The sequence below is a fragment of the Sinocyclocheilus grahami genome, unplaced genomic scaffold (assembly GCF_001515645.1).
Source record: "Sinocyclocheilus grahami isolate Dianchi unplaced genomic scaffold, SAMN03320097.WGS_v1.1 scaffold448.1, whole genome shotgun sequence".
Classification (NCBI taxonomy): Eukaryota; Metazoa; Chordata; class Actinopteri; order Cypriniformes; family Cyprinidae; genus Sinocyclocheilus; species Sinocyclocheilus grahami.
This window is the reverse complement of record NW_015505627.1, coordinates 648296-669823: the sequence shown is the minus strand read 5'-3', so window position 1 is coordinate 669823 and position 21528 is coordinate 648296. Positions and strand designations below refer to the sequence as shown.

The 21528-nt window shown below is 37.2% G+C and overlaps 2 protein-coding genes across 2 annotated transcripts; both read left to right on the top strand.

Moving 5' to 3' along the window:
- Window positions 1-1179: 1179 nt before the first annotated feature.
- On the top strand, window positions 1180-9606 carry LOC107552365 (protein O-glucosyltransferase 1-like). The gene is made up of 11 exons (XM_016234227.1): window positions 1180-1255; window positions 2969-3059; window positions 4275-4418; window positions 4529-4664; window positions 5029-5150; window positions 5256-5315; window positions 5394-5493; window positions 6335-6393; window positions 6509-6678; window positions 7204-7260; window positions 9532-9606. The coding sequence occupies exons 1-10, from the start codon at window positions 1180-1182 to the stop codon at window positions 7221-7223; spliced, it is 978 nt and encodes a 325-aa protein (XP_016089713.1). The 3' UTR covers window positions 7224-7260; window positions 9532-9606.
- A 3225-nt stretch (window positions 9607-12831) lies between these two features.
- LOC107552367 (complex I assembly factor TIMMDC1, mitochondrial-like) lies at window positions 12832-18899 on the top strand. The gene is made up of 5 exons (XM_016234228.1): window positions 12832-12892; window positions 14465-14532; window positions 14681-14759; window positions 18534-18644; window positions 18741-18899. Exons 1-5 carry the CDS (start codon window positions 12885-12887, stop codon window positions 18829-18831), a joined length of 357 nt encoding a protein of 118 aa, XP_016089714.1. The 5' UTR covers window positions 12832-12884; the 3' UTR covers window positions 18832-18899.
- Window positions 18900-21528: the final 2629 nt, after the last annotated feature.

The following is a 21528-nucleotide window of genomic DNA, read 5'->3' as shown; positions in this document are numbered from 1 at the left end:
TACTTCTTTAATGCCTTCTTATAGTTCCTCTCATTGACATTAAGAACTCTGTCCTTGCCATCGAAACTGGGAAACTCCAGACCCTCCTCTGCAGAAGAGTACAGGAGAAAATCTATGCAGGAAACCAAGACAAGCCAGATGGACAGCATAGTAGCAATGGTTAAACAGGTGAATAAAAAGAAGAGTCTGATGGAAAGAGTCCAGGTAAGATCCTGCAGGACAATGAGCCTGACCAATAAAATGAGACTCAATGTGTAGTACTTCAACACTGAAAAACATCTTATGTTCTCTTCCTCATTCTGCAACCTCACCTTTTCCCAACAATTAGGCAAAGACATGATAGGATAAGATATTTGATAGATATTCCAGAGAGTATTCGCCTGGTGAATTAAGGCCTCTTTTAGCGACCCAGTCATTTAAAAGCTAAAAATAAATCATGATCTGAAGAAAAAGAGGACAGACATAAGTACCATAGGGAATAACAGTACAAGTCTCTCAACATGTAGATGATAATCATTGTGACAAAAATCACATTATAGGTCACCTGAACACATGACAAAGAGTATGTATCCATAGTTAGGGTACACTCTCAGAAAAAAAGTTTGCAACTTTGCAAAGAAAAGAGATATAGGTATAAAGTTTAAATATAATACGAGCATAATTAAACAACAAAGGAGGAGCAGATGTCAAAAACAATGGGAGGAAGATAGAACAAATAGTTTAATAGCATTCAAATAAATTCAGAGTTAGGTAGAATAACAGGAAGAATTAAAAGAGAAACCATAATCTCTAGATTTAGGTTTAGACCAGTGTTATTTTAGGGGAAGACGGAAAAGAAGCCCCCTTAAGAACAATGTCCATATACTGATAAACTGTAACACATTTATATGTTTAGCATGTAGCGGATCATTATGCATCACCCAACAGACTATTATGGAAATCAAATTGAAACAATTAACAGTTTAGTTGTAATGGCACACAAATTAAAAATATGAAAGGGAGCCATCTTGCCCCACCATTGAGGCAAAAATGATCCCCTATGGGGCAAGAAACCCCCAGGGGCATCTGACCTTTACAGAACATTTGATCTAAAGGCCAAATGAATACTTGCAGACCATACTACTACATTCATCGACTTCTCCTCAAATCGAGCCAGTCACGCTAAACTGATGCAGAGAAATGGAGTTGCCATGGCTGTTCATGCCGTCTTTTATCCTTTTGCTGAATGGAATTGAGTTGTGTCTTTCAGATAACGGTGAGAACTCATAGAATTTTGGTTTGATGCTGACAATTATCTATCTTTGTTCGGTCGCCCATTAATTAGTTAATTTTCACATCTGATTCTTAATAGCGTACTGTGGATTTCTGTACCTGCGTCTTTAGCATTAGCGACGTTTTTAGACCTCTACTGATGTTTTTGGAAGTCTTACATTTATAAAGGCATGGCATTAAATATTTTGTGTATTGCAAAATAAATAAATAAAATGAAATCTTCCTCAGTATTTTTGTCTTGTTTTGCAATATAAAATACAAACATCCTTAAATTAAGATACATAACGTTACTTGTGATGCGAATTGATCATATTAAGTCTTGTTTTCTGAGAACAAAATTAAGTATTTATGCTTAAAACAATGAATATCTTTCAATGGGGAAAGACACGTTTCTCCTTTGAACTAGGTAGATTTTTCGGAGACCATTGGCAAATAATGTTTTTTGTTTTAATCATAAACTCACTTCATTTTGATCAGTTACTCAGAAAACAAGACTTAATATCATTTGCCCTTTTGCTTCTCAAGTAAATGTGTCATGATTTAGACATTTGTACTGGTAAAAAATACAAAATTACTGAGGAAGAACATTGATTTTACTTTTTTTGCAGTGTGATCATAAGGTGTAGGGTTTTGTGTTGTTGTAAAATGCATTAAAAAGTAATGGAGATCGGTTGGAAATTGCATTTTTAAACTTTCAAGTATTGCTTATAAAATACATTTACATTTAGAGACCCTACTGATATATTGTGTTCTGTTAAATGTATTCCTTAAAGTCCCCATGAAATCAAAATTAAAGATTTTTGGGTGTTAGTATCAATATGTTAGTCTTAAGGTTATCTATAGGCAGTGTGCTCCAAAACAGTGACAAAATTCGCATTTAGAAGATATAAGCGTTCAAAGCTTGCAGTTCGTCACTTCCGCCAAAACGGCTCAATGATTTTTTTGATGTCACATCGTACTTCAGCTTCTCATCAGACTTTCTGTCCAATCAAATGCTCTCTAGAATCCGAAGCGCCCGCCCCCTACACTATAAAATAGACGCTAAAGCCGCAGCTGAAATCGGTCATTTGTACAGTGAATGCCACGTAGTGCACTATATAGGGGACAGGGAACAATTCAAACCGTGTAAATATGCTTTCCATTGAGGAAAAAAAGAAGTCTGGTTTCATGCTAACCACCGCACGTGCACACACACTCTGCTCCGGTCCAAAGACACAAGAGCACGGAGCGGATCACATGCGCGAGTCGGCGCAGACCTCAAAATGTATCGGAGCTATTTGAATTCTACACAGAATGCTATATTTTATAGCAATATGGATGAGATTGTGGCTGTCATATCCTGTCAAAAGCGGCTTTAAGGAGCTCAACGGCTCTAGCCCAAGCTGTGATATAAACGAACGCTATTTAAAAGGTTAAAAGGGGGCGGGGCTGCTTGATATGTCCCGCCCTGTCTTCCTGTTTCAGTTCAAATGACCTCAACACCCGCTGCGTGGCTGCGTGTTTCTAAGCATTTCAGGGGACCTTTAAATGTTCTTTTCTTGGTCTTAAATTTACCTTCATAAAACCTGCAAAACCCCTGTTTTGAAAATACAGCATGTCTTACTTTTATAGTTCGTATATTTTACGATCTGTGTTTAGAATAAATATTGAATGAACAGATTTTCTGAAAGTTGTTTTCTCTCTCTCTTTCCTTCAGCCAAACGCTGGCAGTCATTCATCAGGAAGATCACAGAAGTCACAAATAATTACCAGCCATGCAATCAGGAGAACTGCAGCTGTCATCTCAGGTCAACTTCACAAATATATAATAAGTAGCCCTTGTTCATTTCCTCTCATCCTATGTGGGATTGGATCACACCACCCTCTGGTTGGCCATCTGTTTCTTTAATATATAGTAAACTTAATGATCACACTGCAAAGCCTCTTTCTATTAAACCTATCTGGAATCGTGAATTAAGAGATTTTGACTTATCGATCGACTGGGAGAGGGTGTGGTCTAATCTAATCTTAACTTCTAAAAACTAGGCTCATCGTCTTATCCATTTCAAAGTCATCCATAGAGCATACATAACTCCTTACAAGAGGTTTAAAATGAAACTGCAGTCGACCGATAACTGCCATATCTGTAACACTGTATCATCAGGTACTTTTCTCCACATGTTTTGGGAATGTCCAATTGTTGTCAACCTATGGACTTATGTGAGTTTCTGTTCTCTTTTGGGGCCCCCAGAGATCTGTTTTATTAGCAGTAACAGTACTAGTAGTAATGCAATAGAAATTATAAATTTAATAATACAATAATAATAACTGACACTTTAAATCAACATTTAAATTTCAACTTTTGCTAGATGTAGTCTTTAATAATGTCTCAAAATACATCAATTAATAACCTGATACAAGTAACGTGCTTTATGTTTTAACTGTGCACTAAACGGTTTATGTGTATTTATATATATACAGTCATCTAGAGGTTGCACCCTGATACTGCAGATGATAAATGGTGCATAATTTAGGGGTAAATACTTAGTAAAATCCCCTTAAAATAATAAATATATTAAAGAAAAAAATATTATTGAGCTAAAATCACAAATAAATATTCATTCTCATATAACTGTCTTCATTAATTTGTGTAACTATAAGTGTTTGGGCTGTTTAATATTAGGATTTTGTTTAAAATCCCCCACCGCGGCCCGCCCTTCAACATCAAGCCCCAGATAAAATATATTCCACGGCTATGGGTAGGTCTCTGACTAAATACTGATACCTAGTGGTCAAAAGCAATAGCAAAAGTAATAGATCAGTATTATTAAATTGCAGACAAAGATTTTGGATAACTAGGTTTGCTTGTATGTTTGGTCCGGTAGGCGGCCCAACCTCATTTTTTTGTGCCTCACTTGGTAGCGGCGCCCCTGTTCATAGCAGATCTTACCAAAGAATACACACATTGCAGATGCATAGAGCTGAATAATGTAGAGTTTCCTCCATCGCTCTTTTGATTGCAGTGTCTTAAAAGATGACTTTAGGCCATTTAAAAACGGTATATCTGAGGGGTTGATGGCAGACACGGTCCACAGAGGTGTTGGTACGCACTACCAGATCATCGGGAACAAGTTGTACAGAGAACAAAGCTGCATGTTTCCAGCAAGGTTGGTGAACTGTTAAATGTTTTTATATATATATTTTTTTTTAAGTAAAACCATGATCTTATCGTGTGCGTGTGGATGTTGAATATCAGACATTTATCCTTTCTTTGTAGATGCAGTGGTGTCGAGCACTTCATCCTAAAAGCGATTAACCGGTTGCCAGATTTGGAAGTGGTGATTAGTGTGCGTGACTATCCACAGGTTCCTGGATGGGTTCAGCCAGTCTTGCCTGTACTTTCTTTCAGTAAGGTGTGTACAGCCACACCCCATTATATCGTCATTAAACAATCTACTAATTTGATTTTATGGTATATTAGTAGTATACTGTATGTTATATCATGCTTAATTATATTAAGGCAATTTACATTGTGCCTCTGCCTTCAGATTACTATCACTGACTGACCCCATAGCTTCACTTTCTATTAATGCAGAAAATAAATATATAAAAATCTTTTCTTTTTTTTTTTGTAAAAGAATATGCATGAATAGAAAATCCTATTTTCAACATTCAAAACATGCATGGTTCATTTATTTCCACAACAAAATTAATATTAGTAGGGCTCTAATTGTATTAATGTCTATTAACATAGTTATACTTGTGTTCATGGTTTAGACAGCAGACTACCAGGACATCATGTACCCTGCATGGACGTTTTGGGAGGGAGGTCCTGCTGTATGGCCCATTTACCCCACTGGACTGGGCCGATGGGACCTCATGAGGGATGACCTGAAAAAGTGGGAACCAGAGATTTAAGAATGCTTGAGAATATACAGAGAGTTAACTGCATTACAGTCGATTTCAGGCCAGATATATTCTAATGTTTAGTTCACACTCTTCAGATCAGCTGCTCGATGGCCCTGGAAGAAAAAAAATCCAAAAGGATTCTTTAGAGGCTCTAGGTCAGTTGTGTCTCCAACATACACTTAAATGCAGTGTTGTTTTCAGGGTAAGCTGATCAGTTTTGCCAATATTTGTAGGACCAGTTCAGAAAGGGACCCTCTGATCCTTCTCTCAAGAGAAGCCCCTGACCTTGTGGATGCCGAGTACACCAAGAACCAAGCCTGGAAGTCAGAGAAGGTTTGTTTATCCTTATTTAACATATAAAAGGCATCCTCGATCAGTATCACAACATTCATTTGCGTAGGCCACTGAATTGGTCCCCCGTCTGAGCCTGGTTTCTGGCATCCCTTTTTTCTACTCCATTTCTCTCATCCAATGGAGTTTGGGTGCCTTGCTGCTGTTGGCTTTGTCTTTCTTAGTTGGGGCCTGAAAGACACTTAACTTTCAGAAATGTATCGATATGACCACAGTGACTGACACCATCAGATGAGAACAAAACTTGAACTGAATTAAACTGGATAATGACACTTTTGTCTTCTGTAGTGCTGGAATTAAATTTGTTTCCTAACTGATGAACTTTACATAGTTATTGAACTGAAATGAACTAACACTGAACTTACTGGAGCTAAGTAATGACACGGTTTTCTTTTTTCTTTTAATAATGCTTTATTGTCAACAAATAGCATGTATAATATCACATCCCATTGTATAATATGAAAACATTTCACATGTAACATAGCAAAAAGGAACAAGGAAAAATACTTTTAGAGCTGCTTTATGGGAGAATCTGAACTGTCTTATTAATTGAGTTTGCATCATTGATTCTGCTATTTCCAGTTTATTACTGTGAAGCTGTATTTCAACAGGGCACCCCATCAGTTTTATATGTATCATTATTGCTTTTGATTTTGAGGGGCATACAAGCACAGGATTGGGTAATACTAATCTAGACCAAGCTAGAGGTGCTTTAATATAAAAAAAAATAAAATAAAAAAACTCAAAATCAGTTTGTTTTATCTTTTTGCTCTAGACTTTGTCATATCAGAACTACTATTTTTGTTTAGTTGTTTTTCCTCAGGACACTTTGGGTAGACCCCCTGCCAAAGAAATCCCCCTAGTTGACCACTGTGAATACAAGTAAGACCTGTCTCACTTCTGCTTTTGCATGAGCTATAGCACAGAAACAGATCTCTGTCAGTGAACTAGTATTTAGACATTTTGTTATAGATTGTCTGATCTCCCTATCTCTTAGATACCTTTTTAACTTTAGAGGTGTGGCTGCTAGTTTCCGCTTAAAGCATCTGTTCCTGTGTGTATCGCTGGTTTTTTTCACGTCGGCGAGGACTGGCTTGAGTTCTTCTACCCTCAGCTCAATCCCTGGGTTCACTACATTCCTGTCAAACAGGACTTGTCTGATCTCAGGTAACTTTAACATTTTCCTCTGGCTAGCTGATATTCACCCTTTTCTTTAACACACAATAAATAGTTCTCTAAAATGGGAACCTTGGGCTTTGTCTTTTCATGCGCACGTAAGGTATTCCAGTCGTTTTTGTCAGTAACACAAAGTAACACTTTTGCCAAGCTTTATCAATGAGCCAAGTAACAATGACAAAGGGTTCAAATCTAAGTTTGTGCTCAAAATAATTTGCATTTCACAAAGTATGTTACATATGTATTTCTATATCAAATGACATGACCAATAGCAATCAAAGTGGCAATTTCAGTCTTGCATATATGGGAAAAGGAAATGTTCAAACTTAGGGGATATATTGTGTATGCAATCTGTGTAAAATCTTCAGCTGAAATGTTGTCATTGTTTACTCACCCTCATATTGTTCCAGACTTATTAAAGTAATTATCATCAAACAAGTGAAATGTGTTTATAGAAATGTTAATGAGAACACCAGCAGAGAACTGCATCTAAACTGGTTTTCTTTCTGTTGTTAGAGAGCTGCTTCAGTTTGTGAAAGAAAATGATGCTGTAGCAGAAGAAATTGCTATAAGGTAACAAATTGTTCAACCTTTTAATGAGTATACCCTTTATTCTAGTTTGTCAGGTATAGACAGCTTTAGTTAACCAAAAAATTTAAAATACATTTCTGTCATGGTTCACTCACCCTGATGTTGTTCCAAACCTGTATGACTTTTTTTCTCTGGAATATAAAAGAAGATATTTAGAAAAATGTCTTAATGGAAGTCAATGGTAAACCAAACTGTCTGGTTACCAATATTGTAGTCTCAGCTAGGCATGGGCCGGTATGAGATTTTGACGGTATGATAACCTTAAGCAAAAATATCACGGTATTGTCGTTACAGCTCTAAAATGAGTTGTTTTTAAATGACTGGGTAAAAAAAAATTATTTTCCCGCTGAAGAACACAATATATTTTGTTTTTGAGCAACATACAGAATATTAGGAACAGTAGAATTTGTTTATTTTTTCTTTGATTTGTTTCCTAAAAAGAAGAAAAATAAAGACTGACATCTTTATTTAACCTAAATCTGTAATTACAGTTATTTAATTTTAGTTATATAATTCATATACATATCATTTATATCATTTCATATCATTTAGTTATATAATTTCATATACATTTAGCAGACGCTTTTATCCAAAGAAATTATATATTATAAATGATATACATAATTTGATTTAATAATAATAATAATAATAATAATAATGATTTAATAATAATCCAATCTGAAGCAATTAATATCCTCCTCCTTTTTTTTCTCTAACAGATGTCTGCTGTACTTACGCTGCAGCTCCTCAAACATTGAACTAAATAAAACAAGTAAAATCATTTTTTTTTCAAATTACTTTCCAAATTTAGAAATAATTTTCCTTCATTTAAGTAGTTTGAGAGCGCAACAATGCTCTAAATGTGTTAGCATAGCAACGTGATACTTCCTGTTTCCTTTTCAGCCTGTCCTACGAAGGCCATCTCGTTTAATTCTAGGTTGAAGACACTTCGTATATGCATCCTACAGAGGATGCGACCTCCTGAGGATTCGACCTCCGGAGAGCGCAGCCTTCTAAATGAGACACAGCTACTCTTGACAGCAGGAGGTGCTTCTGGAACACCAGATACAGTGTTTCCTTGGTTACCGCTGTAAACAAAGCAGCACTGCGCTGAAACACTGCTTTAATGTGAATTATACAGAGAAGAGATGAAAAGAAAATACCACTTAAACTTTTCTGAAGACAGTCAGTTCCCCTCAGAAACACATTCATATAAACCCCCAAATCAATATTGAGGATTTTCTTCCAATAGTTTGTGCATCATGAACAGTGAGTGATCTGCCTGCTACAGTATTTTTCTCTGTGCGTCCAACGTCTCTGGCCTGTGTTAACGGGTGTTTACAGACTTCATATTTTCACATAAATTACATTTTGGAAAAGGATTGCATTGCAACGCAGTTTGTGCAAGTCCGGAACAGAGACGAGTTGCAATAAGACAAAAAACGGCCGGTTGCCGATCGCATAAGTTCCAGGAGCAGCTCCTTAAGTTCAGCCGTCCTACACACACGTGACTGACCGCTCACTCGCACCAACAGGAGGAGGAGGGTCATGTTACTCTCTACACTGCACTCAACCTGAGGGATTCCTACACTTTCAGTCTTTGAGGAGACATGAAAAAGAGCGCATACCGCAGGAACGGTATAACAGAAAATATTAGTGGTTTTGAAACCGTGAAATTTTCAAATCGTGGTATACCTTGAAACTGCTAATCGGCCCATGCCTAGTCTCAGCCTCAGATGTCACGCCCACGGACCATTGGCTGAACGTCTGATGCATATGGCACACAAAATGGAAACACTTCAGGAGTTTCGAAGTTGTCATCGGATTGGTTGAATTATATAGGATTTCCGGGAGACGTGTGTTGCGTTCTTTAACGTTCCACCTGGAAACAAAGATGCCGTGACGCCAAACCCCCTCACGAAAGAAGAAAGCCGTCGTGTTTACAACCCCAAAACGTGACGCTGAACGAAATGACCTGTGATTGGGTGTTTGACATGTCTGACAAACGGCCTCATGGCCAATAAAAGCTGCCATGGATTCCAGACCTTCAGCCATCAGTCTGAAGGTCTGGCTATGCGAGACTACCAATATTGTTCAGACTAGCTTCTTTTGTTTTTTGCAGAAGAAAAAGGTGCATATACGTTTGGAACAACATGAGTATGAGGAAATGATCATAGAAATTTTTTTTTTAGCTGAACTATCCCTTTAAGACATTGTGCTAATACTTATATTTATGGTTCTGTACTTCTTTAGGGGCCAGAACTTTATTCTGGATCATCTCCGTATGGAGGACGTGTCTTGTTACTAGGAAAGGCTCCTCACTGACTTTAGCAAGCTGCTCAAATACAAACCCAAGAAGAAAAAAAATTACAATCAGATCATCCACAGAGCCAGCAGATCTGAACTCTGACCTGAGGAAATCATAATGGGGGAGATCTAGTCGTTTCAATAAAGGTGATCATTTTTAAACCCTGAAAATATTTTTTCTTTATTCCTTTATATTTTAATGCCCTTGATAAGCATTTACATTTAGACATTTAGCAGACGCTTTTATCCAAAGCGACTTAGAAATGAGGACAATGGAAGCAATCAAAATCAACAAAGGAGCAATGACATACAAGTGCTATAACAAGTCTCAATTAGCTTAATGCAGTACATGTAGCAAGATGTTTTTTATATCATATAATAAATAAAAAGAAAACAGATAGAATAGAAAAAGAATAGAGCAAGCTAGTGTTAGAGGCCTTTTTTGCTTTTGCTAATCAGAAGTCAGAAAGTCAGAATTATAATTGTATAAAAGCCAGATAAACAAGACATTCAAAATATAAAGGAAGGCCCAGACTTCTTAATATTATTGAGTGTCTTCAAATGCAACGACACAAGCGGTGAAGAAATTAGACACTTGCATTTAGAACATGATTTTACAATTAAAATTTAGCTTTTAAACATTTAGGTAACCACTAATTAAAAAATAATAATTTCAAATCACTTGTTTGAGCACAACTAGACAGGACCATTGTGTAAGGAAGTGAACATGTTGACATTGTAATGGTCACTGAAGGAGCATTGAATGAAAGCAGGTGAGACATTTTGTGAGAATTCGTCCATATAGATTTATATTACACTTTGCACCTGTATATGTACTGTCATTTACAGTAAAAAAAAAAAAACATTTTTGGCATTTTGATCACAACGATATCGTTCCTCTGTATCGTTCTCGTTATAGTTGTGGTGTGAACTATGCTATCCTTTAATATTGAGAACGATTTTTAGAACTATATCTTTATAAGGGGAAGTCGTGGCCTAATGGTTAGAGAGTCGGACTCATAACCCAAAGGTTGTGGGTTCGAGTCTCGTACCGGCAGGGATTGTAGGTGGGGGGAGTGAATGTACAGCGCTCTCTCCCACCTTCAATACCACGACTGAGGTGCCCTTGAGCAAGGCACCGAACTCCCAACTGCTCCCCGGGCGCCACACTGCTCCGGGTGTGTGTTCATGGTTTGTGTGTGTTCACTGCTGTGTGTGTGCACTTTGGATGGGTAAATGCAGAGCACTAATTCTGCGTATGTGTCACCATACTTGGCCACATGTCACTTCACACTCACTCTTTATAGTTATCGTGCTTGGTGTGAACGGCCTTAACAGTTACTATTTAGTGCTTATTTAGAATGTGGAATATAATTTTGTGCTTTGTTAAACATGCTTCTCTGCACTTGTTTAGAATATGTTGAATTCTACTTTGTGTTTGACTATACTTTTGATTATTCTCCACAGCAGCATTCAAATATTGCCTTTGGTTTAATTAAGATTGTCTTCGAATGTACGACTGGAAAACAGAATTGCGAGATATAAACTAACAATTCTCAGAAGAAAGTCATGTGATTTTCTGGATTTTTTTTTCTCATTTTGTCTCTCATAGTTGAGGTATACCTATGATGAAAATTACAGGCCTCTCTCATCTTTTTAAGAGGGAGAACTTGCACAACTGGTGGCTGACTAAATACTTTTTTTCCCCACTGTAAAAGGTTACAATTACCTATAATATATTTTTTATTATTTTAAAAAAGTAGAATTACGAGATATAAACTCAGAATTCTGAGGAATAAGGGCAGAATTGCAAGATATAAACAAATTTTAAGATGTAAACTAGTAATTGCAAGGAAAATAATTCTTAGTTATCTTACTTTTTCTCAGATTTGCGATATATAAACTGAATTGTGATATAAAAAGTGGCATTAATTATTTTTTATTTATTTATTTTATCCCGTGGCTGATGCGAGCTTCCATACTTTATTCCTCTGTGATGCAGAAAAAAATTCAAAGGCTTTATCAATGCCTAGAACCACAGTGAAGTCTATTATTAAGAAGTGGATGGTGTTTGGTACAACACAGAGCCTCCCTGGATCAGGATGTCGCTCCAAACTAGATGAAAGAGCAGGAGAAACCCGGTCAGAGAGGCTCCCAAGAGACCTACAGCAACTCTGAAGCAGCTGCAGGAATTTATGACAAAGAGTGGTCATTGTGTGCATGTGACAACAATATCACAAATTCTCCACAAATGTGGCTTGTGTGGAAAAAGCCACTCCTCAAGAAAGGCCACAAGCATTCACGACTGAGCTTTGCCAAAACACCTTGAAGATTCTGAGGCATTTTAAAGAGATTAAAATTTTATTATTTGGCCTCAACAACACCAAACGATATGTTTGGCTGAAATCCAATACAGTTCACCATCCAAAAAACTGCTTTCCTACAGTAAAGCATGGAGGTGGTAATATCCTTTTATTGGGATGTTTCTCTGCAGCAGGGACTGGAGCACTTGTCAGGATAGAAGGAAAAATGGATGGGGCAAAATACCATCAAATTCTTGAGGAAAAACTGCTGCCCTCTGCCAGAAAGTTGTCAATGGGAAAAACGTTTACCTTCCAACATGATAATGACTCAAAGCACACAGCAAAACTGAGCACACAGTGGTTGAAGGAGAAAAAAGTGAATGTCCTTGCAACTTGAGCAGTTCTGCAAAGAAGAGTGGGCAAATATTGCAAAGTCTAGATGTGCAAAGTTAGTAGAGAATAGAGATGTATCTCAACAGACTAAAGACTTTAATTAAAGCAAAAGGTGGTTCAAAAAAATACTGACAAAAGGGGTGATCCTTTTTCCAACTCCGTGATTCTGTTTTTTATTTTAATTTTAAAAAACTTTTCTGACATGTTGGTGTTATATCTTTCACTTGGATGTTATAAGCTGCACTGAGTAAACACAGCTGGATAAAACAAAAACTGTGTCCGTCATCATTTCAGGCTGCAAAATAACAAAATGTGATTATTTTAAAGGGGGGTGATTCTTTTATGTACCCACTGTAGCAACAGATTTTCATTCACATAGTCATCTGTATACTTTAGTACTGTAAAATTTTGCTTCAATTGCTTTGTTTTTACATTTTGTATAGCTAAGAAAAGCACATTATAATTTAATGGAGCTGAAATGTGCATACATTAATGTTACGTGTATATATTTTGTCTCTCCAGCGCTCAGCCCATAATGCAGCTATTCATGGGTTTGTGCGCTTTGGCTGGAGGTGGAGCTGGAGGGTAGCAGCTTTTGTGACCATGTTTAAGTAAGTTTAGTTATATTAAGGTTTAATTTGTGAGACATTTAATTACATGTTTGAAAGCACTTGTATTACACAAAGATATAGACTCAATGTACTCGTCCTCAGCCAATTCAATATGTAGATTAGTTTGTTTCTTCATTAGAACAGATTTGGATACATTTAGCATTACATCATATCCTCACCAATGCATCCTCTGCAGTGAATGGGTGCCGTTAGAATCCAGAGTTCAAACAACTGATTAAAAACATCACAGTATTCCACATGACTCCAGTCTATCAATTGACATCTTGTAAAGTGTAAAGCTGAATGTTTGCAAGAAACAAATCCGTCATTAAGACTTTTTAACTTCAAACCATCGCTTCCAGCTAAAATACAAGCCCATAATCCATAATATCACTTCCTCCAGTGGAAAAAGTCTATCCCCTGTTGTCCTTTCACATCAAAATCCACCCACATATTTGTTTTGAACTGTTTTGTTTTTCGTAATCCATTATATCGCTTTCTTCAGTGAAAAAGTTACCTTGTCTGAATTAGGAGAGAAATATGCACAGATCAAGCTCCGTCAAGCCAAAACAGTTCTAAACAAATATGTTGATTGGTTTTGATGTGAGAGGACAACAAAGGATGGACTTCTTTACAAGAGAAAAAGTTATTATAGATTCTTATTCGGAAGTGACATCTTGATGATGGATTTGTTTCTTACAAACATTCAGCTTTTCATTTCACAAGACGTTATTTGAAGGGACTGTCATGTAATCGAGTGACTTGTGGATTATTGTGATGTTTTTAACAGCTTTGTTCTCTGATGGCACCAATTCACTGCAGAGGATCCATTAATGAGCAAGTGATCTAAAGCTAAATGTTCTTTGAAGAAACAAACTCATCTATGTCGTGGATGGCCTGAGTGAGGACATTCTCAGCAAATTTCATTTTTGGGTGGACTATGTATCATGGACTGTTTTCACAGACTGTGAATGATGTGTTTTAATGGTCATCAGCATTGCAAATCCGGCAAAGTTTTTTTTTATATATTTTCATATTTTAAAAAATGTATGTACATTTACAACACCTTGTATTATATTACTTTTCATCAAATTACAAAAAATGGTTAACGCTGCTATAAGGGTGCTTCTAATACAGTGTCTATAGGAATGACGGTGAATTTGACATTGATTTCTCTTCTGATTGCGGCTATCAATCTCTATTTTTTTCCCCCTCTTTTTGAAAGCTGTGAAAACACTACTGATTTAGCCAATGGTGTGATTTTGGGGAAGGATGAAAAGGGTGGTAGGACTGTTTGGGGAAACCTATTTGAAAACCGTCATTATTTTGCACTTTCTTTAGGCACTGCTAGTTTATTAACAGTTACTAGTTAGTGTACAAACTGCACCTTTCCAATGTGCAGCAATATTTGAACAGCATATTTGAGTTTTAGAAATATATACAGCATGTGTCTGAAAACAGTAGAATTGGTTTAGAAGTACTGTACTAGGATTGTTGTTGCAGGAAAATTAATAGCCTGTCAGTTTCCACATTTACGAAAAATGCTTTATGCTGTTCAAATCTTTTTTACAGCACTGTAAATACTGGATTGACAGAGTACAGCGACAAAAAGGATCTGAGCCATTTCGCTGCTGCAGGTGGTAAGTTCACAAACTCATCCTCTGGGTGATGGTTTAGAAGGCCTGTGTCTGTGCCTCAAGTGAACTGATTTTAAAAGCATTTTTGCTAGTACTAAGGAAAGAATGGAAACAGGAAAGAATGACAGTATTCACATGTGTTTGTGTTCAGCTCTCACAGGAGGAGTGTTCCGGCTGAATCTGGGACTTAGAGGGCTGCTGGCTGGTATAGCCATAGGAGCTGTACTGCGGTGAGTAGAACACAGAGAGAGAGAGAGAGAGAGATTGTGTGTACGTGTGTGTGTGTGTGTGCACATCTCAGTCAGTCATCTCAGTCTTATCAGCGCTGTTGCTCTCTCTGGAGAGATGTCTACCCTAGAGCAACACTGCACTCTTAACTCCCTCACACTACCATCTCCCTCCCTCTTTGAGGGTGTTCTGGCAGTCAGCTGTGGCCTTCCCTGTAATCCTGTGTCTTACAGCTGCATCCCCCAGCCAAAACAACTCCCTTCCCCCCTTTTGCTCCTCCAGTCCTCCTCTTTTCTCATTAACAGAGGTACCCATATGCTAAACAGAAGTCTTTGATCTGAAGAACCATCAGCTATGCTGTGCTGTGCTTTTATTTTATTTACTTTTTTTTCAGTTTTCATGTTATATTTCTTTTTGTTTTAGGTTCATTAATACTTTCTCACTCTTTCCCCTCATTAGCAGAGATACTTAGTTAGAAGAGCCTCACACAGCTGTTTAACACACACCTGGAGCACACAGTGTGCCTGCAAACAGACCCTAACGACTCAGCCAGGTGCAACAAAGTGAAAAAAAGCTATACATAGCACATTATGCTCTAGGTCAGCGGTGGCGAACTCCGGTCCTGGAGAGCCGCAGCCCTGCAGAGTTCAGCTCTAACCCTAATTAAAACTCACCTGCCTGTAGCTTCCTAATAACCGTTCAGACCTTGATTAGCTTGTTCAGGTGTGTTTGATTAGGGTTGAAGCAAAACTCTGCAGGGCTGCGGCTCGCCAGGACCGACGTTCGCCACCCCTGCTCTAGGTAGTGTGAAGATTGTTAGATGCTAACATTCTCACTATTAATGGACTTAAAAAATGGTTCTGTGTAAGATCATGGAGTATTTAATCTGTGTTATTGTCATTAACGAAAGCTAAAATGATTAAAAAACAAAAGAACACACAAAGTGAAAACATACATTGAAGTCCCCCTGTGGTGAAAATCAAGTTTTTTTATGTTGTTTATTTGTCTATGGGGTGTTTTTAATATGCTTTTAGACAAACCATGTGCCAATTCATTTATCAACACCATTGCGGAGTATTTTTTCCTTAAAGCTGTTGCTTCCCAAAGGCAGTCACAGAAACGCGGTTTGAAACAGCCTTTTTTTGCTACGTCACAAAATTCAATAACCAATCGCGTCAAGGGATCCTATCCTTAGCTTATCATTAACTGTGCTGCAAAGCAGAGGGTCGTGCAGCGGTGGCGAACTCCGGTCCTGGAGAGCCGCAGCCCTGCAGAGTTCAGCTCTAACCCTAAACCTCACCTGCCTGTAGCTTCCTAATAACCGTTCAGACCTTGATTAGCTTGTTCAGGTGTGTTTGATTAGGGTTGAAGCAAAACTCTGCAGGGCTGCGGCTCGCCAGGACCGACGTTCGCCACCCCTGCTCTAGTGAGAAGGCAGCCAGGTTAATCCGGTAACAGTTATATTTTTCTGTAGATTTTTCGATAACTGTTAATATTTCCCCCTATTTTCACGATGTCGTGTGCTGTTAGCGCTCATTTATTTGTATTTAGAACCGCTAACTTGAATAATAACCCGCGGCAGCAGTGTAAAAGTAGCCCGGAGTCAGACGCACCTCTCCCGCATTGACATCCGCACGTCACATGTGTATGATCGCGGGCGCGATTTGGAATCACAAACTTGGCTGCATTTGAGTCTTCAAGGCATTTTGAGGACCCAACATCAAGTAAGTAAATTTAACGAATGTTATAATATCCACTGTAGTTGTCCGCTAGTAAAAACAGTTTTATCAGTCATTATCCGTGTACGAACCAGCGCAAACAGATGTTACCTCGCGAAGTTAGCCATCAGTCTTCTTACTTACGTTGAGCATACCAGCTTATGTCTGGTTCAAACACAATATTTCCACTTGCCATTGCCATTGTATCGCGTTTACTACAGTTCATTTAGTGGATCAGGAGGCGCTGGCTGGTGTGACTGAGTGGAGGTGGGGCTAATTTGCGTATTCATAGATATAGTAAATGAGGCAAGGTTGTAGAGTTGCATTCAAGCTATTTTAAGGCATGATAAAATTATTTTCACAAGAAAAAACATTTAAATGTCATTTTGATGATCAAAGATGAGTTTTAAAGGATAAGATTTGACTACATGGGACTTTAAAAATACATTTGTATGATTCCAAAACTACTACTGGCTGCAAATTGTAGTTTGGCTAATTTAAGTTTGTCAATATAGCCTATTAATGAGCACAACACATAAATAATACTACTAGTAGTACTGCTCATAATAATGAGTCATATTGAATGAGTTTCTGTCTACTAATTTGATTGAACAGGCTGCAGACTCCACAGTTAAAACTGCTCTTTGCCTGCTTAAAATTCAGTGTAAAGACTCAATGCTGCATTAAAGACTGACTAAATTACGCCTGCTCTGCCCCATCTCAGCTCCTAGTGTCTCAAATAGTTGTATACTCAGTATCTGTACTTTAAGAGAAAGTTTTAAGATTTTAGTCAGTTAAAAGTACAAGTATCTGGCCAAAAACATGTCTTAAGTGAAATAAGCATGAGTAAGAAAAATACTAGTATTTTAAACTTTACAGTCATGTTCACTTTATGTAGTCTTTGAAGTGGTCCTGTACACTTGCATTATATAAACTAAAAAGCTTTGTGTTCATCAGAAAAAATAAAGTCACATACATCTGGGACTGCATGAGGGTAAATGATAAGGGACTTTTTCATGTTTGGGTGGAGTATCCCTTTAAAGAGCAAGAATGTTTAAGCATTCAAATGATTTTAAGTAATTTAAGCATAAGAAGACATGAAAGATAACTCTATTTGGTACTCACGTGCTGTTTCTGTCCGAACCGTGTTCTCTTTTGCATTATGTAATGGACAAAAACACTAAGTCAAAATGCCCATTTTTTTGGTGAGTATGTAAGCAGATTCTTAACTGAGTTAAAATAAGTATTAAATCAACGTGAACAGTCGGAAGAAAATATGTGATCCATGCATTTTGTCTTTAAAGTGACAGCAAATGATTAAACCTGCTGCTGTCTTGAGTCATTAATGTTAATTAAGGAACAACAAAAAAGAAAAGAAAAATTCACTCTGGCCCAATCTGCTCTTGACTGAATGACCTCCTTTATTATTGTATATATTTATGGTATTGCTTGGAATTTGTTTATTTGTTCTTATTTTATTACTGACTGTTTACTTGTCTTTATTTAACTTATTTTTCATGATGGGGCCAGTAAAATTTTGGCAGGGCAAGTAAAAGTTTGTTTATTGTTCTTTTTACACATTACGCATAATTGACGCATTTGAAACATTCACACATTTGTCTACAAAACATTTTGATTTATATATTTTGCTAATTTCAGATATGCAAATGAAATCAATTCTTAGCATATAGTTTCCTGAAAAATTGTTCTTTGTGTTATTTTATTGTTGATAATCCATTGCATATTAAAATAATATTTTGCAACTGAAATAAAAATGGACTATTATCCAGCACAGGTTTTGGTCCCCCCCACCTGTCAGACCAGAGTTGGAAGTATTTTCAGTCATTAAAAAAAACATGAACAAAACGCATGGCTATATTGTGTCTGAAAAATCTGTTATAGAACAGAAGAATTAAATGCTTTTGTTCTAAATATAAGCATGGCCATGAATACCTGTGCACCTTGAGTTTATATCTGTGCTGCTATTCAGCACAGCGGCACTCTCGCTCATGTGATATTGCTTAATTGCTCTGAGACAAACATGTGATGCTATAACAGGCTGCCGGCTGGAGTTGTAGTCATTGGTCTGCAGAAGCTGGAGGGCGAGACCATGCATGACAAGAGACAACGGGAAAGACGAGAGCTACATGAGCAGAGAGTCGCTGAATGGTTAGTTTTACCAGGAAAGGGAATATTTTCGTACTTGGACAGAACTGATAAACTAGTCACTTTGAACAGAAACTTGAGCTGATGTCTCCATTACAGGAATGCTCGTCTCCAGCTTACAGATGATCTTATTGGAGAAATGAAGTGTGAGAAACATCAGGACACTGATAATGACCTTCAACGAATATAGAGGAGCTGCTCAATCAACCCAGGATTGAGAAAGGTGCAAAGAGCTCTGACAGCCAGTAACATCAGAGACTTGACAATTCATTAACAAAAACTTGCTGAACATTCTGACTGTGCTCTTTCTAGGATGTTCTAAACTCCTGGTACCTGCTCCCAGTATTTCTGTCAGTCACCATCATTATCAATGTAATACTTATCTTGATAATGATATTTAGCCTACTACTGCACTTATATGTATATCGCTATTTATTTTAAAACCTGCTGATGCAGTTGGGTAAAGTTATTGGTTATAAGGATTAGACGCATTTACAAGTAACAAGTGTGTTATTGTAATTGATTGGTCTAACAATGTAAAATATCAGTGCCAAATAAACTCAGCAAAGAAAAGGAACGTCCCTTTTCAAGATACTGAAAAGATATTTTAAAGATAATTTGTAAAATCCAAATTAGTTTACTAAATATTTTCCATACTTGTTCAATGAACCAAAAACATTGCACATGCAGCTGCATTGTCCTAAGGACAGGTTTACAGGCGGCAGGCAATTAAGGTCACATTTATAATAACTTAGGAAATTAAAGCGATTTGTCAGTGGACACGGCAAGAATGCGTAAGTGTCTTAATACCAGTTTTCTGTTTCTGTCGTTTAGATTACATATCTGCTAGTAGGGAGGATTAATTGGTTTACTGCTTATTTTATTAAAAAAAAGTTATGCTGATTGTGCGTGTTGTTTGCTGTTAGCTGTAATTGGAATCTACAAAAGACATTTTGCTACCTGTTCATTTGTGCTTAATTGGCAAACTGTACTGCAGAAGTTTCGATTTCAAGCCATCTGCGTGCTATATGCTTTGCTGTGCTAATTAGAAAGGCGTGGACAGCTGTATTCACTATAAAGTGGGTTAACCCTCTATGGTAGGGTTCCTCAAATCTTGCCCTGGAGGGCCAATGCGCTGCAGAGTTTAGCTCTAACCCTGATCAAACTCAGCTACCTGTGATTTTCTAATGATCCTGAAGACATTGATTAGTATGCTCAGGTGTGTGTGTGATTAGGGTTAGAGCTAAACTCTGCAGGAAAGTGGATCTCGTGGGCCAGATTTGAGGATCCCTGCTCTATGGTATGCATCATGTTCTAACCAATAACCATGAAATATTTTTTTCAAATAAGTTTGTATTACACGAAATAGCTTCAATCATACAAATCAAAACATTTTTGAAAAAAAAAAAAAATTGGGGGGGAAGGGGGTACTTAGGGAAATGGTATATGGCAACACTGCACCACAATGGAAAGTGGTCAAAAAAGTATTTGTTTATATATAATTATGATTTTCTTTTCTTTTTAAATGTACATTTCTTTTAAAAATATATGGATTTATATACTCTGAACTCATGCAAACCAAAAAAAAGGTAGATCCCTATCATTTAACCTTCACTGAAGGCTAACTCATCCTCACTCTCATCTCATGGAAGAGCTAACTCTGCACTCTTCCTATTGGCCTTTCAGTAAAATATTGCTGTATTCATTTTCTGAAAAGAAGAAATAATGCTGTTATTTATACATAAATACAATAAGCACTTCAAATAAATAAATAACTGCAATCGTATTATTGATGCTACTAACTATAAAAAAAACCCAATGGGGAAATACATTACTGCAATTCCACTGGCGTTGTCATATGGCAACATACCTATTTTCCCGTAGTAGTACAGCGTTGCTGCCATATGGAAACATTGATATTTTCACAATTTACAGTAAAACTATGTTAGACAGTTAAATTGTGAATAAAAATATAAAATTTACTTAAAGATGCTGCAAAAAAAAAAAACCTTTAGAAGAGACGTTTAGAAATGAGGTTGAAAGAACAATTTCTGGAGCACTTCAACAGGTGTCTTCCGTGTGAGGGTGACGGTGGGGGAAAAGAGTTTTGGACGGTGTTACGAGATTTTCGGTTTCCGAGATATTCTGTTGCAGTGGGCGGAGCAAACATGAATATTCATGAGTTCCCGGACATGCGCGTGGAACCAAGTGGAACTGAGAATTTCAGTTCACGCTCCTTGTATCTCAGCAGGTTTAATGGGATCTCTCTCTCTCTCTCTCTCTCTCTCTCTCTCTCTCTCATATATATATATATATATATATATATATAAAGGTAATTATATTTACAGTCGCTCTCTCTCTCTCTCTCTCTCTCTCTCTCTCTCTCATATATATATATATATATATATATATATAAAGGTAATTATATTTACAGTGTTGCACAAACTACATTTGTTTATCATTTCCTAACAGTTTATAATGTTTTTATTCGTTTACAGTGCACGTTGTGTGCAGTCGTCCCTGACTGGATGACTGCAGGCATTCTGCTCTAGTTGTTAGGATAAAGCACAGCAAACTTCAGCTAGTTGTAGCCTATACATTGATTTCAGTTCTTTGTGCTCTTCATTTGTAGCTTGCGATGCTTTAAAACGGTGTCTGTTATTAGTGGTTATCATTTGTTGAATACATCACTGCCTGCAACAAATGAAATAAAGCTATATAAACGTATCTGGACTTTTTTTTTCTTTTGTATGCTGGTGTGATGATCCGTGTCTTAACTTACCCCGTTCAACATTCTCCATGTTGTCTGGTTGTGAATTGTCTGCTGTCTGGTTGTAAACTATGATACAATCATACAGTGCTGCAAAAACATGTTGCTGAATTTTTT